The 15,240-nt window shown below is 39.7% G+C and overlaps 1 protein-coding gene across 1 annotated transcript in view; it reads left to right on the plus strand.

Moving 5' to 3' along the window:
- rnf38 (ring finger protein 38) overlaps window positions 1-6,289 on the plus strand; it is a 28,118-nt gene extending 21,829 nt beyond the window's left edge. Inside the window, exons 7-13 of the mRNA XM_049571863.1 lie at window positions 39-209; window positions 548-730; window positions 860-963; window positions 1,084-1,168; window positions 1,383-1,504; window positions 1,621-1,720; window positions 2,653-6,289. Coding sequence (XP_049427820.1) covers window positions 39-209; window positions 548-730; window positions 860-963; window positions 1,084-1,168; window positions 1,383-1,504; window positions 1,621-1,720; window positions 2,653-2,715 — 828 coding nt within the window. The 3' untranslated portion in view covers window positions 2,716-6,289. The remainder of the gene's footprint in view (window positions 1-38; window positions 210-547; window positions 731-859; window positions 964-1,083; window positions 1,169-1,382; window positions 1,505-1,620; window positions 1,721-2,652) is intronic.
- Window positions 6,290-15,240: the final 8,951 nt, after the last annotated feature.

Here is a 15,240-nt window from a genome sequence, read left to right on the forward strand (position 1 = left end):
TTTTCTTTCCTTTCTCTTGTTCTCCACCACTTTTCCAGATGCTACCGGCGTGTTCAATGCAACATTTGCCGGTGCCGTATGCCTTTCCCTCGCTGCTGTCCAGTGACCCTCAGTTCCTGCTTCCACATCCACCCCACCTCTCCCACCACCCACCCCATCTCCCCACACCTGGACAGTTCCTGCCTTTCCAGACGCAGCAGCCACGATCGGTACGTGAATGGTTTATGTTTTTATAGTTTATCTGGTATTTATTTATTTTTACTTGCGTTATTCTGTGCGAAAAATAATGCCAAAACATGAACTTGGGTTTGTAAAAAGGAAACCATTAATATAGGTGAAGTTTTTGTTTGCTCACTAGTAATTGTAGACCTAAAAAGCAATTCTAACTAATAATGAATCCCCAGGTGTGATAGTTTTCTTGTCCGATAACAGCGGGTATCTTCTACCTAGAAATGATATTAATTTATTATCATTAAAATACCTTTGGCCCAGTTATTGTGCCACCACTATCATGACATAATTGATAACGTAGTGTGTTTCTTCTCAGCCCTTACAAAGGATCGAAAATGAGGTTGAGCTTCTAGGAGAGCAGCTTTCAGTGGGTGGAGGCTTCAGCTACGCCCACCATCACCACCACCATCACCACCAGCCTCCCTCCACTCTGCCGCCCTCCACCCCCCTCCAGTTCCTTTCACACCATGACCCCCTGTCGCAGGAGCTCTTTACAGTGGTGAGTACAAATTCATTACCATGACATCATCATCATTTGTTTGCATTATAATATACAGTTATGGTAAAATGAAGCTTTAACACTTGGTTGAATAAATTGATTTTCTTTTCTTTGTCCCACCTTTCACAGCCCTATCCCCACTTTATGCCTCGACGATTCACAAGCCGGCGATACCGCTCTCAGCAGGCTGTACCACCATCACCATACCACCCCAGCTTCCTGCCTTACTTCCTGTAAGTGTTTTTCACTTCCTCAAATTTATGTTGGAACTGCCCAGGTGAATTTGCAATTAATTTGAATATAGCACAGAGACGTAGCAAATTAATTTTGTGTACCTTGTCTTCCAAATACAGGTCCATGCTTCCTATGCCCCCAAATGTGGCCCCTACTATCAACCTAGAGCTGGATGTAGACGACGGAGAGGTGGAGAACTATGAGGTAAGACAAATTGTAGCCATAGCTTTCAGCAGCATTCAGTACATTAAAAAAATAGTAATAATAATACATGGTACAAGGTAGGATTTCATTGAAGTCTTTATAAGGGACTTTTGTTCTCATCCCATATATAACACATGTATAATTTGTTATCCAGTTTATGAACATGGCCAGAACTTTGTTCTCTAAACTTAATATTTCTGTGTGAACCCCTCAGGCCCTTTTGAACCTCGCAGAACGTCTAGGAGAGGCCAAGCCCCGTGGTCTTACTAAGGCAGATATAGAACAGCTTCCATCATACAGGTTCAACTCCAACAACCATCAGTCTGAGCAAACACTGTGAGTACCTTTCTGCCTTTAAAAATTCTCATGTGGTGAAGAATCTTTCATGTGGGTGGCTGTAGGTGTGTACAAGATGCTGTTTTAAATGACACCGACCTTGCTTTGTTTTCCAGGTGTGTGGTATGTATGTGTGACTTTGAGTCTCGCCAGCTCCTGAGGGTCTTGCCGTGTAATCACGAGTTCCACGCCAAGTGTGTAGACAAGTGGCTCAAGGTGAGTAAAGACACTCAGCTATTTGGGTAACTGTAAATGTATGGACTGTTTCCCACTTTGCCCTTAAAGCCAGGTCACACCAGATAGTGACACAGTGAAATTCATCCATGTGTCTTTGCATAACATTTAATTCTGGAAGCTTGGTAATGTAGCGACTACCCACAGGACTAGTTGGCAAACTACTGTAGATAGTGAGTAAATGGCTGACATGCTTGCCAGCTGGAACATGCTACCACTAGTCTGTCACAATAACTCTCTGGGCTTGTTTCTGTTTCATCAGTACAGGGCCCTGGTGTTTAGTTTTCAGGATATTACATCTTTTCATTTAATTATTGAAGGGAGAAAAAGGCTTTCTGAGTTAACAAGCTAGCTAACTGACAGTTAGCAGACATTTAGCTAGCTTCCATAGCTACCATCAACTCCTGTCTCATACTGATTACAAACCATTCCTGTTTGTGGAGCAGTTTTCACTCTGACATGTAATATATGTAACAGTTCAATAGAAGAAGATGGAGCAACACAGCTAATAAGCGATGATAGCTTCATGGGATTTAGACTCTTGAAATCAGCAATGTCAAAACTGATATTTGACAGATACTGGTGTAGCTATAGCTTGCTATTGGTCAGTGCTGTAAATTTGGGTGTCTACGTTTACAAAAATTGAAATTAGTGCAGATTTACTTTATGCTCCTATAACCAGATCCTTGATTGCTGCAGTGCAAGTGCAATGAATTTATTTTGCCACTAAATTTTACTGTTTTTAAATACTGGTGTGACTGGGCTTTTAATCAGCTGACTTCTAAACGGCTTCCATAAACAAAAATTCAACACTTTTTTTAACCGTGGTGTTCACATCTAATATGTATTCATATTTTAGATAAATGTGTTTTTATCGGTTTAACGCTCACCTCCTTATTTTTCGTTCTCTCCAGGCTAACCGAACCTGCCCTATCTGTCGAGCCGATGCCTCTGAGGTCCAGCGGGATTCCGAGTGACCTCATATCAACACCCTGAATCCCCGACTCCCCTTCTTGGATGCACCAACCAATCAATGAACTTCTCTCCCTCTGTCGTATGCCTCCGTTCACACATTCTGCCACATAACTGGGACCAGTGCTCCTATTTTCTTTCACTCTTTATCCCCCAGGACACTGAACAGTAACTCTCACCTGGGATCAGCAACTTTCTACTGACTCGTGCTCACTTTATCGCTGGACTTCCTAGGCCTTCTGTTTGGACTATTACGCCCCTACTACTCTGCCTTCTGCTCATGGTTACCCCTTACTAAGAATTGCCTTTGAAACACATACACTCAGTGTCATGTGCAGGTGGACATATATATATATATATATATATATATATATATATATATATATATATATATATATATATATATATATGTATGTGTATTTTTTTTAAACTCGTTATGAGCCCTTGACAGAAAGAAAGACTGTCTTTGAAAAACGTCTGTATAGTTGTACTAACAAACATTTAGGGAGAATTGGCAGTCCAAAGATTATAATAATTCCATTGTTATTGTTCTGGTTATGATTAAGCATTCACATCTTGGCTTGCAGAGACTGTCATTTTTTACTAAACCCATTATAATTGCAGTTGAACAGTATCAGTCCATTTTAATATCTTTATGTGTATTCTTGCATTCCTTGGCGTGAGAGCAGTCTGTATGGGGTGAAACAAAGATACTGTACACTGTGTATCAAAGAGTGAGCGACTTTGGAACAGTGAAAAATAGACTTTATTTTCTCTATATGTGTGTCTGTGTGCAAGTGTGTGCCAGTGTGTGTCCTTGGGCTTGTGTGTGTGCGCGTATGTGTGCGTGTGTGTTACTCCTCCTGTGGTATTTATACAGTTCATGTGGTACAGTGCATTGACTTCCTTAATCCTGTTTTTTCCACTCTACTTCAGATAGATTTAGACTCACTGGAAGCTGAGGGTAACTTCAGACCTTTTATAGCCGAGATCTGTTCAAAAATCAAAGTTTAAAATCAGAGTGTAGGACCAGGAACACCTCCACGGAAGTTAACAATGCTTTTATGTCATGTTTCTTTCTTTTTCTTTCTAAGCCACGCATCATTGACACACTTCGAATCCCATCACTTCATGTCTGGCCATCTGCATTGTTTTTGTCCCATATGAGTAAAGGAAACAGATAGGGACTATTTTTCTTTATTTCAGCACATCCACCAAGCTCTCCCTCAAGACACATTTATGTGAATATAGTTGGATCTTACAGGGCTGACAAGGTGGATGCAAAACATTCATGAAAACTGTCACCGAAATACTCACACATGCTCAGTTTACTAGCTTTCTTACGGGAATGAGGCCTTTGAAAACACGCATCTATATCTGTCTTATATCTGCACCCATACAGCGTTTTGTCGGTGTTGGTAGATATACATGCAATGATTTCTCCATCATTGACAGGGAACAAGTTTGAAGAGACTTAAAAGGTCACAGCTAAATCTACTGTTTCAGCAGATGGTGGATGTGACACTTCAGCACTTTAATACGTAGATTTAAGACCTACACGCTCTTTTCATTCTGAACAAACCACTGATCAGTTTCCCACAGTCCATGTTTGTATGAGAACAAACATTCAAACGCATTAAATACATGTATGTTCTCCACAATGACTTCCAGCACCTACAGTATCCCAGTATGTCAGTTCCTTTATATTCTCACTGCACATCTGTCTATTTTTCAGAGTTTTTGGGGCTCAGTTTCTTCACAGTTCTGTATTTCTGTAAGGCCCATGTCAGCATGTGATAATGTAACTCAGAGATGTTCACCTCATGCAAAGAGCAGGCTTCAAATGTAAACATGGCCGCAAGCAGCAGTCCTGGGTTCAGCAGCAGCTCAGTTGCCAAAAGCAAAGCCACAAGTAGCAGTGAATGGGTTTCAGGCTTCAAAAAAACTGAGCAAAGTCACTTTGGCTGGCCTAATTTTCATTAGTTTCTCACACAGTCGTTTCATTGTTACAATGTAAGCAACACTTAAATAATTGCACACTTAAAGCCCCACCTTTGCTCTGCCTTTATTGGATGTGAATGAACCTTTGGATGCTTGTTCAGGATGTAGTGCCGGATGTCTCCACTGAGTTTAATCGGGATTCCCCCAACACAGCTTGACTTATGGCCAATTTCCTGCTAAGCCCTGCCCTTTGCGAAGACTTTTTGATGGATGGCGGCCATGTTTTTGACAGATCTTGCTCATTTGTAACAGAATTGTGTCGCTCCGTCCTGCAATGCTGGATACCAAATTTGTATTGATACTGTCAAATTTTAAAAAGTAGATCTCGCATTGCTGTTTTTCCCTTGTGCAAATTAGCAACAACTCCGTCATGGTCGCCTTTATTGTCCGAGAGGCTTTTTGTTGAGCACATTGAGGTGTAGAAGTTATTCAGACTTAGGTAGTGTGGGGTGTGGTCTTTAAAAATGTTAAAATATGGGTCCGCCATCAAGCTGATTTGGATCAAATTTGATGTGAAGCACTGGGACATCGTTTCCACCATTGGTGCCAAATTTTGTGTCTCTAGCTTGTTCCAGCTCACAGCAAATTGAGCAGCACCACGAAAAAAAAAAAGACTAACAGGCCATGCCCACATGCAAGTATCAAAATGACAGGTCAGATCCTTGTTAATACTTGTCCCCACAGTATGTGCACAAAATTTGGTGAAATTCTGTCCCTTGGGTTTTGAGGTACACAGTTCTTGCATTTGTGGCACCCTCTATGGGTTGGGCTCGTAATGCCTGGGTAGGCCTCTTCCCCAACACATACTGAAGATATCCACCAAGATTTATGGTGATGAGTTATGGCCAATATCCTGCTCATCCCTGCCCTTTGCAAAGACATTTTGATTGGTGTGTCCTGTGCTACTATGAATACTAAATTTTCTGACACAAAATTACAGTGATGCTAATTTTATTTTAACCATTAAACATGGGCAGAGTAAAGTAGATATCACTTCACAGTGAAATGAAACATGTTCAGGAACATATACAGACATTTATTGACCATTAAAAATAGTTTCATCACAAACTACACTCTCCCATCTCATCACATGTGACAATACATTACCTTACCTTCATCTTTGCCTCCACATGTTGACGTCTGGTACGCTCTCCGGCAGTCATCAAAGTACCAGGCAACAAAAACTGCACAAATACTGTATTGTATACCAGGACCAACAATGATGTAAGAAGTGTTAATTATCTCTGGCTTAAAATACATTTAACGTCCACTCGAGGGGTGTGTCCAAGTGTACGTCCTGCTGGTGCAACCAATCCACTTAAGGAACCACTTTTGTGGGCTATGTGTGACACGTTCACTATTTCTCTACTGCTTCCCACAGGCTCTGGTAAACATTTAGGTGTTCAGAGTCATCCTTTATTTTTTGGCCTCAGGGTGGTGCTAGGGAAAGGTAATAAAGTATTTTATATCAGCTGTTTGTTTTTTTTTTTCTCACAGAAGTACATGACTTTCTCAATGAATTACCAGATTTTTTTTTTTTTTTTTTTTTAATGAACTGTATTATTCTCATATGCGTTTATCAACATGCTGATTGGATAAATCCATAAATGCAAAATAATCCATTTAGGGATTTATCAAATAAAATCTGTAAATGAAAAGAAGCTGTTTTTTTTTTTTTGTTTGTTATTACAATAGATCCTCATTAGTTGTTTACTTGGTAATGACTAACCCACTCTTCCTGGGTTACAAAACAGCATTGTATATTGCACTCACACTTCATGCAGCAGACCTCCATTACACAGTTACAGCGACAATTTCACCTCTTTAAACAATAAAATCACACACACAAAAAAACAAATTTATGACAGAGATATAAATAAAATTTAACAAAATAAAACAATTTTTACCATAACCTTTTGCAGCGGTAATACTGTTAAATTTGTCACACACGTTCCAGGATATGAGGGCTGATACTGATGATTAATGTCAAATATTTATCTACCATTCAAAATCATTTACAGTGTTTGAACTGAAACAACACTCGAGTGTCCCACAGCATCACCTGTTAGCTCAGGGAAGGTGATATAAAGCTGAATGGACTTCTAGGACAGCATTTACAAGTGGACAGTTTGAGTGCAGCTGACTTTTTTTTTAATCTGGTAAGTGCTTTTGACACAAAATTGATGCCAAAGATACAGAGAGAGTCACACGTTTTCACAGCAGAAACTGTCACCTTCTTTGTCAAGACCTACATTTCTCTATATTATAATAATTTAACAGCTGATGCTTTAATTGAAAGCGGCTTGCAACAAGTGCTTGTGGATATAATACCCTAATTGTAAAAATCATGCAAGTAACATTACATCAGTTTCTGCATGTATACTGAACTGCTTCAAGTGCTAGCTTACATTTAGAAACAAAGCTCTGGCATCACAGAGTCTGACAGGTTAGATGAGACTGAAGTTTTTGTAATTGTAAAATAATTCTATACTGTTTTAAGTTGCCTTTAAATGAACAGATAGTTCAAATAGGGGATGTAAAGGTTTAAGGGTTTAAGTTCAGAATGCATCTGTATCCCACCTCTAAAATAACCTACATAGTAATTCCAAGGAGGTTTTGAGTATGCAGTGTGGTCCCACAGGAGGAGCTACAACTGAAATGTGGCTATAGGCCTACTTAATAAAACAGTAAGTGTGCACATTAAACCATTTCAAAATTCATACATATTTTTGGTTTAACAGCCAAAAAATATCAGTTGCCTAAACATGAACAACTTCCTGCCAAATTCGAAAACTAGAGTGCTAAAACGCAAATTTGCTCTGTCATCAAGTGTAAAGTCTGGAGCTGCTCCAAAGACAATGAATTGGGAAAGATGTTATAGACAACACTGAGAGCACCCAGGGGATTGTTCTGAGCATATGGGTACATTTTATGTGTCAGGACAGAGCACGACAACAGAAAAAAGCTCATTTGGGTTTTTAAAAAATTAAAAACATTTTGTGGGTCCACAAAATCAGGTTCCCCTTCATTGTTTATGGAGCAGCTCCAGACTTTATATCCTATGACATCACAAGTTTGAGACTTGCTCCTCTGGTTTCTGGCTTTGAGAGAGTAGCTTATGATCACAATAGTGATGGAACTTTCCTAGCCTATGGAAATAACTTATTTGAATTCAGTGTCCCACAATATAGTGCGCAGAGTGAATGAGGGTGCTGTTTGCAGTTAAAAACACTGTGAAGAGTGAAACAGCTTGAGAAACAACAACAGAAAAGTATTAAATCTTTGAAAAATATATATATATTTTTTCTGGCAGTATGAACTGTGTACATAAGTGTACATATTTCATCATTTCCTGAAAGAACAAAATGGCAAAATACATAATTTATTGTAAAATAATAGCAAAAACAACGCTATGAATGCAGGCTACACACATGCTCAATATGTTATATGGACATCTGTCGCCCTCTGGAGGAGGAATAGTGCAGTACAGTGACCACAGCCTGCTGTCTTCAAAGATCAAGCGTGCATTCCCTGTTTAAAAGTAGCTCATAGTTGAGTTCCCTCAATGTGCTTTTTTCTGTGTACTATCTATCTGCTGTCTCAGGCAATGTCTGAGGTGTTTCCTTCTTCAGCTACCATAAGAATCCCATCATATATTGCATGAAAATCAATTTTTATCACTACTTCAAACAACAAAATATTGAATACAAAAGTCAAAATGAGTATATATGAGTGCTAAACGATGTCGCTGATTTATTCATGTTCGTATTTATTACTGAAGGAAATCACTGGAAATTGTTCTACACATCATTTATCCTGAGTGATGCCAGCCTGCTTGTCCTGTGCTGGATGGTCTGCAGACAGTGTTGTTGCTGCAGTGTTGTTCCCCACCATGCAAGGTGGGCTCCTGTCCTCTGGGACTTGTTTATGCTCCATTATCAGGTCCCCATTCTCGAGGCTCAGGTGAAGGAAAGAGAGGTGATGATGCTTTTAGTATCAGCCTTCATCTCTTAATCCTTGAAGAAGATGGAGTGTCATTTGATCTTAAGTAGCACATTTCCTTACAACACACCTTGGACTTGAACTGTCCTTGTCCACCGATGCAGTGAAGACAGGTTTGTGGGATGCCACCAGCAAGTTTGAAATCATGGTGACAGAGAGACTGTGAGAGTTCTTTTACCTTTATATGTGTTTGTGCATCAGTGTGTTTGGTGATTTTGGTCAGAATTACAGTAAAAGGATTTTACTGTTAACTGTGGACTCCCAGTCTTTGCTCAGCTTCCACATGACTGGATTACCAACCGGGCAAAGCGGGCAACTGCCCTGGGGCCACAGGAACCGGCTCTACCAGGTCTTTCTAAATCCAATTATGTAGGCTAGTTATGACGCATGTGATGACTAAGTGGAGATGAACACATCACTAAATTCAAACAGGTTGCACCACTCATGCTACTCATTTTAATACATGCTAGGTGAAGCAGTTGTTTAGTTAAGCAAAACAACTCACAAAGCTAATATTAGCTTGCTAATATATGACTCATATATTGGACCTGACATCTTATCAAATACTTGTTGATAATAATGCAAATCGGAAAGATTTTAAGTTACATTTCACAAAGATAACACAACACACTGTACCTCAAATTATAAACTTGTGAATAATATTTAGCTAAATAACCAAATAATGTTAGCTAGATTTATGCAAGGAAACTTTAAGGCAAAGGCAACTCAGAGTGCTTCAGAAATAAGTCAAGTCAAAGTTCATTATAGCCCAATAACAAAGCCTGAAAGGGCTGGCTAAATAATAATTGCAATTCAATTTCAATTTATCTTTAAAGTCCAATATCACAAATCACAATTTGCCTCAGAGGGCTTTACAGCATACGACATCCCTCTGTCACTGGACCTTTAAAAATGTTTGTTTCCTTGGGTTAATGATAGCATTAGGCCCATTATCATTCTAAATGGCATAAATTCTACTAACTCTAAAATGCACATACATTATTTCTACATGTATGCATAATAAAGTCACACATACATTGCAAATTATATATGAAACATAACTGTGAATCCTTTGTCAGTTTGTGATTCCACAGTGACTTCCTGTCTACATTGTTGGTTGCTTTTGACTGGACAGGGCTACAAATGTTTCCTTGCAACTGATTTACTTTGACTTTTATAGTTTCCGTGTAAGAGACCCTTCATGTGGTGCTGTAACAATCAGAAAAATTTGTTTCAGACATAATGGGAAATGCATGTGAATACCCTCTCTAGTTGGAACAGTAACTTGGAAATTTTGGAACACAGCCTAGATACAGAAATATGGCAGATGTTTGATTTATGGTTAAGAACTTTTTACTGATTTACCCATAGCACATACATTTTTGCTCACGAGTAACTTGCAATGTGGTATGAGGTTGTACCTGTTTGTTGCTGTCCACATAGCGTGACCTCGAGGACATTCATGTGAGCCACACTGGATCGTTTTGTGGGCTAACTTTTCAAGCAAGAGACTGTGAAATACTGTCCACCTCAGACACAAACATCATATAAAAATATATGAATCTGCCAAAAGTTATCATTTTGATAGCTTAGTATTGTATACACCAATGATTATGTTTATACATGGCACTTTATATGCCAACCTTCACGTTATTGTAAGCCCAGTTTAATATGCAACTCAATTTCATATAATGTAGGCTACAGTATGTAGTAGGGGGTCACTGCTCCATCTCTTTCAGCTAAGGGATCCTTGCCTTGAAAAACATGGAAGACAACTGGTCTATGTTGTTTGCACATTATGACTGTCACAGCTCATGAACGCACCAATGTCAGAGAAATGACATCCAAACTCAGGACATGGGACCATCTGAGGAGCACATGAATGCAGCATAAGTCTTTACTAAGTAAGAGATTTGTCAAGTTTTAATGGTGCAACCTGATTCACTAAATCAACAGTTTGAGTTACACTAAGATTTACACTAAGAATTTTACACACACATTTAGTGGTTTATGAATAGCTGGTGCAACGCAAACCCCCAGGGACCACTAAACACCCAACATACATTGTGTGGAAATAATAAAGTAAAAAGTCAACTAATGTTACAGGGACTTCAGATGGGTCTTATACCATGACCTAATCTTGAGGCCCTGTCAAATCATTCTTTATATTTCAGCTGATGCTGTGCTTACATGGGAAATATGTTAATTTGTGTTAATCTTATTACCACAAAAAACCCGGGGCAATGTAATATTTCAGCATAGTAATAATGTACACAATGCAGACAGAGTGAGAGGAATGGCAGGTTAATGGAGGCCTTGCTGCCTATTTTTGCCTAGGGTCCTCCAGCAGGATGACCAAGTCATAAACTTCCACATAAGTCACTACACGAGTGTTACAGGAACAACCACAGTCTGCCTTCAAACTGTAGAGCTATAACATTAATCATTAGGCTACTATGGCCATCTAGTGGTGATACAGTATATGCATGACCACATAAAATGCATGTATTCACTTCTATACCTCTTACCTTTGGCTTCAATGAGCTTTAATTTTTAGAAATCATATTTAAAGCATACAACAGGTAATGATAGAAAATATAAACTGTTTATTTTACCTGCATCTTTGGGAGATTTTGGTCTTGACTGTCTGTATATCCACCTTTACACTAGCCACCACATACAGAGCTGTTGTGGCAGGTCAAACCGAGTCATTAGCTGATGTCTGACCGAGATGACTTTGCAAGAAATGTCTGATTGTTTGAACCAGATCCAAGCTGCTGTCACGATGTATCAGTAAAGTGGTAGGTGTTGCACAAAGAGTCAGCTAATCTGCCTAATCTGAGTGACACCCTTCCATAACATCAGGAAATGTAATCAGCTACACTGAAACATCGTGCCAGCGAATGAGATAGATTCATTTTAAGGACCGCCTTTCAGAGACATCACCTCCGTTGCTACCTGAAGTGAACTTACTGCTGTTTGAGTTCTTAAATGCCATGGGTTATGATCTAACCTGCCTTGTGCACATATCCAGGTGCCACCAGCAAGTTTTTAACAATCTCATTGATAATCCAATCATGCTCCATGGTCACTGAGACAATATCCTCTTCCATTTCATTTCATGGCCATGAACATCATCTGTAACTTGCGAACATGCCTCAGTGAGCCAAGAGATGTGTGTTATTCAGACAACAGAGTGTGTTCAAGTATGTTGCTTGATTCAACTTTTGGAAACTTTTCTAGACCGTATTCAGTTTGTCCAACAACATAACAACACATTCATATATACATGTCTGTTCCTGTACTGTTTGTGTAATACAGGCAATGAGTACGGATAAGCATTTTATCCATCTTAAAAACCCTTGAACTATGTTGAGCGAAATGGAAAGGGAAGCCTGTGAAGAACAGAATCCGAAGGTTCTATATAACATAATATTCTGCAAGTTAAATGAATGTAAGTCAAAAATAGTGAGGTAGTGAGGAATTTTGCCAAATCAAATCAAATCAAATCAAATCAAATCAAAAAATAAAATAAAATAAAAACCTAATATAATAACTAGTAAAATGCACCCGGAAGAGTACAGATCTCCACCAGGCACCAGGCTGATCGCAGCCATTCTGGACAGTTCTGTTCCAGCAGCCATGAAGCCATGCACTTCAGCAGCATCCCAGAAGCTAATGAAAATACACGCCTTGTCTATTTATGACGGAAATGCAGCGGGTCACACAGAGCAAATTGAATTCCCCTGCTAACAGGCACTGCATGTGAAATATAGATACAATGTCCTTGAGCACGCAGTCATAAATGTGCATACAAAATATGAGATTGGTGCAGTAGTTTGCAGCTGATAAGCTGCGGAAAGACGAATACACACACTCACACACATGCACACACATTCACACACATAGACACACACACTCATATGACCATACGCATGATACCCTCCAGGCTCATGCCTGGCAGAGATAATAATAATAATTACACTCCCATAAAAGGCCACAGAAAGTTAAACACGTTTGGATGCACATGCACTCACAAAAAACCTAATGTGATGATGTAAGAGCACAGAAGGAGGACTAAATGCAGGATAAAAGCTCTGGGGGCTTTGATTACTGTGACATATTACACCTGTTACCCTTCTGTGTATATGTGTGTGTGAATGTTTGTTCCTTTGCCTGCTTGTCAGTGTCAGGGCTTTATCTCTGGACTGCAATGTGTTACTACAAATAAACTACCTTAATATATAATATTTTAGGTCCAAACATTTGACTTATTTTATTGCTTGTTTTTTTTTTTTTTTTTTTTAAATCCACAGGGTGTGAATAATCAGAAATACAGAAAATTGGAGATGCATGATAAAACCAGAGATCTGAACACAGAGGTTTGGCAGGACACCAGCAATTTCTTCCTCACACTTACCATTTGCACTAAACCCTGCAACTGTGCCATAAAAATAATTCCCAGATTAGCAGGTTTTGTGTTGACAAACAACATAAAATGCAGGTTTGGTGAGCTGGTGCCCTTGGGTCTGATGTTCTGTGTTTGAGCCGTATGATTACACTCATCAGATATGTGAAGGGGAGCAGTACATTTCTGCGGGCTTCAGTCTTTATCTGCTTCTCACTCCAGTTTACTTTATCACAACATCCCTCACCTCCCATTACTGTGCCAATGACACTCAAATCTAGTCCACACTTCCAGCCTCAAGCCCCCAGGCTGAGGTTTATGTATCTTATGCACCTCTTGCACTGATCCACTCTCAAGAAGATGGAGTGACTCTTCTCCGTGGAACAGTCTGCCCTGCACATAACCTCCACATTAAGACTTGCGAACCCGTAGTGACATCCTTTCAAAAATCTTGGTGCGATTTTGGAAGACAATTATCTGGTGCCTGGCTATTGCTTTTGGTCTGCACTCAAAAAATTTCCCCATACAGGTTACGATGGGAAATGGAAAATGGACTGGACTTTTTGATTAAGACCATCCCATCAATTTTTAGTATATTCATATAATTTCATGTGATAGTATACTATATACGACTGGTGTAATAATTTAAATTAATCAGCACAGCAGTTTAAAGGTCCAGTGTCTAGGATTTAAGGGATATATTGGCAGAAATTGAATGTAATTAGTGTAAAGAACCTTTTAGGGCCGACGTCACAATGACATAATTTTAGTAGCTGGAGGCAAAACACGACTCGCCCCCACAGGGCTGTAGGCTACATAATACAAGTCTTAAAATGTTATCTTGTTGTGTTTTTGGGAGCCAGAATAGAAGGAGTCATGGCTCACAACTGAAATTTTATTGCATACCAGCCGCCACTGTCCGTCAACAAAAATGAAGACAACTATGTTTAAATACGATGAGATGAAAGGACCGAACGGTGTCGATCATCAAAAATGCTCGTGTGTGTAGCGTACATTTCATATCAGGTTAGGGAAAAAGTATTCACTGTTGTAGGGATGAATAATGTTATGTGTATTAAGAGTTATCATGTCCACCTCATCAGAAATTGAGGAGGTATTAAAAGGAATATTGGATTTTCTGCAATGCTAACTTTTAGCACATTTGCTAAGTTAGCTTCGATAGCAAAACAAACCGGAGGAAACCATTCAAGTGTTGTCCGCTTTTGTAAGATTTGCACAGTAATAAACCACAAAGCCGGCCACCCCACCTTCAGCAGTCCTGTCAAATCATCCATCCACTGATTGAGAGCATACAGGTCGGCCAGTCTGGTCCCGTTGGTCAGTGTTTAGTTATTCAAGTAACGCTCGCAATCCCGGAGAGTGAGTGACCTGACATGGTGCATTCATGAATTCAGTCTGACACTCCACAGTAAGGTGAGAGCCCTGCTGGTTGAAGGAATGGAGCATTATACTTCTGTTCTATATGATTCACTCTCCTCGGCACTCTGCTGCTCCGTCTCCTCAGACAGAGTGCCCAGAATGCACTCTGCCACTCTGCACTCTGGTTAACCGAACGGTACATTCAGACAAAGCTCTGAATTTACGAACGATCCAGTTTGTCCTAGAGTGTGCTCCTACACTCAGAGTGAGTATTTCAGAATGCACCACTCGCATCTTCTTCCTCTATTGTCTAAAACAAGACAACAGAACTTGCTAGCTGATGTCTAGCATTAGCCTCCAGCTAAGCCTTAGAATGAGCCGTTTATATCGACATTAAGAGTGGCTCCTCTTCCACTGAGTCTGCCATGCTGTTTCTACAGTAGTCCAGAACAGACAAATGAGACACTGGCTCTAGATAGGGCCTTTTGAATGATCACGTTGGCCACCGGAGTACTCTTACATGCTTGGCACATTGGAGAAGTTTCAGTCAGTTGCAGTCTGCAACCTCACCACTAGATGTCACAATCTTTTAGGTTATGTCTCCTCATTAAATTATTGTGCAAGAAAAAGCTCTACATTGGTGGTCAGTCTCTAATTTGTTAATGCGAAGTACTAACTAACATGTCCGTAATAATAACCACTCATGCATAGGAATGAGCTCAACATTTCCAAAGTTTGC

Source organism: Epinephelus fuscoguttatus, linkage group LG3, assembly GCF_011397635.1.
Source record: "Epinephelus fuscoguttatus linkage group LG3, E.fuscoguttatus.final_Chr_v1".
NCBI lineage: Eukaryota > Metazoa > Chordata > Actinopteri > Perciformes > Serranidae > Epinephelus > Epinephelus fuscoguttatus.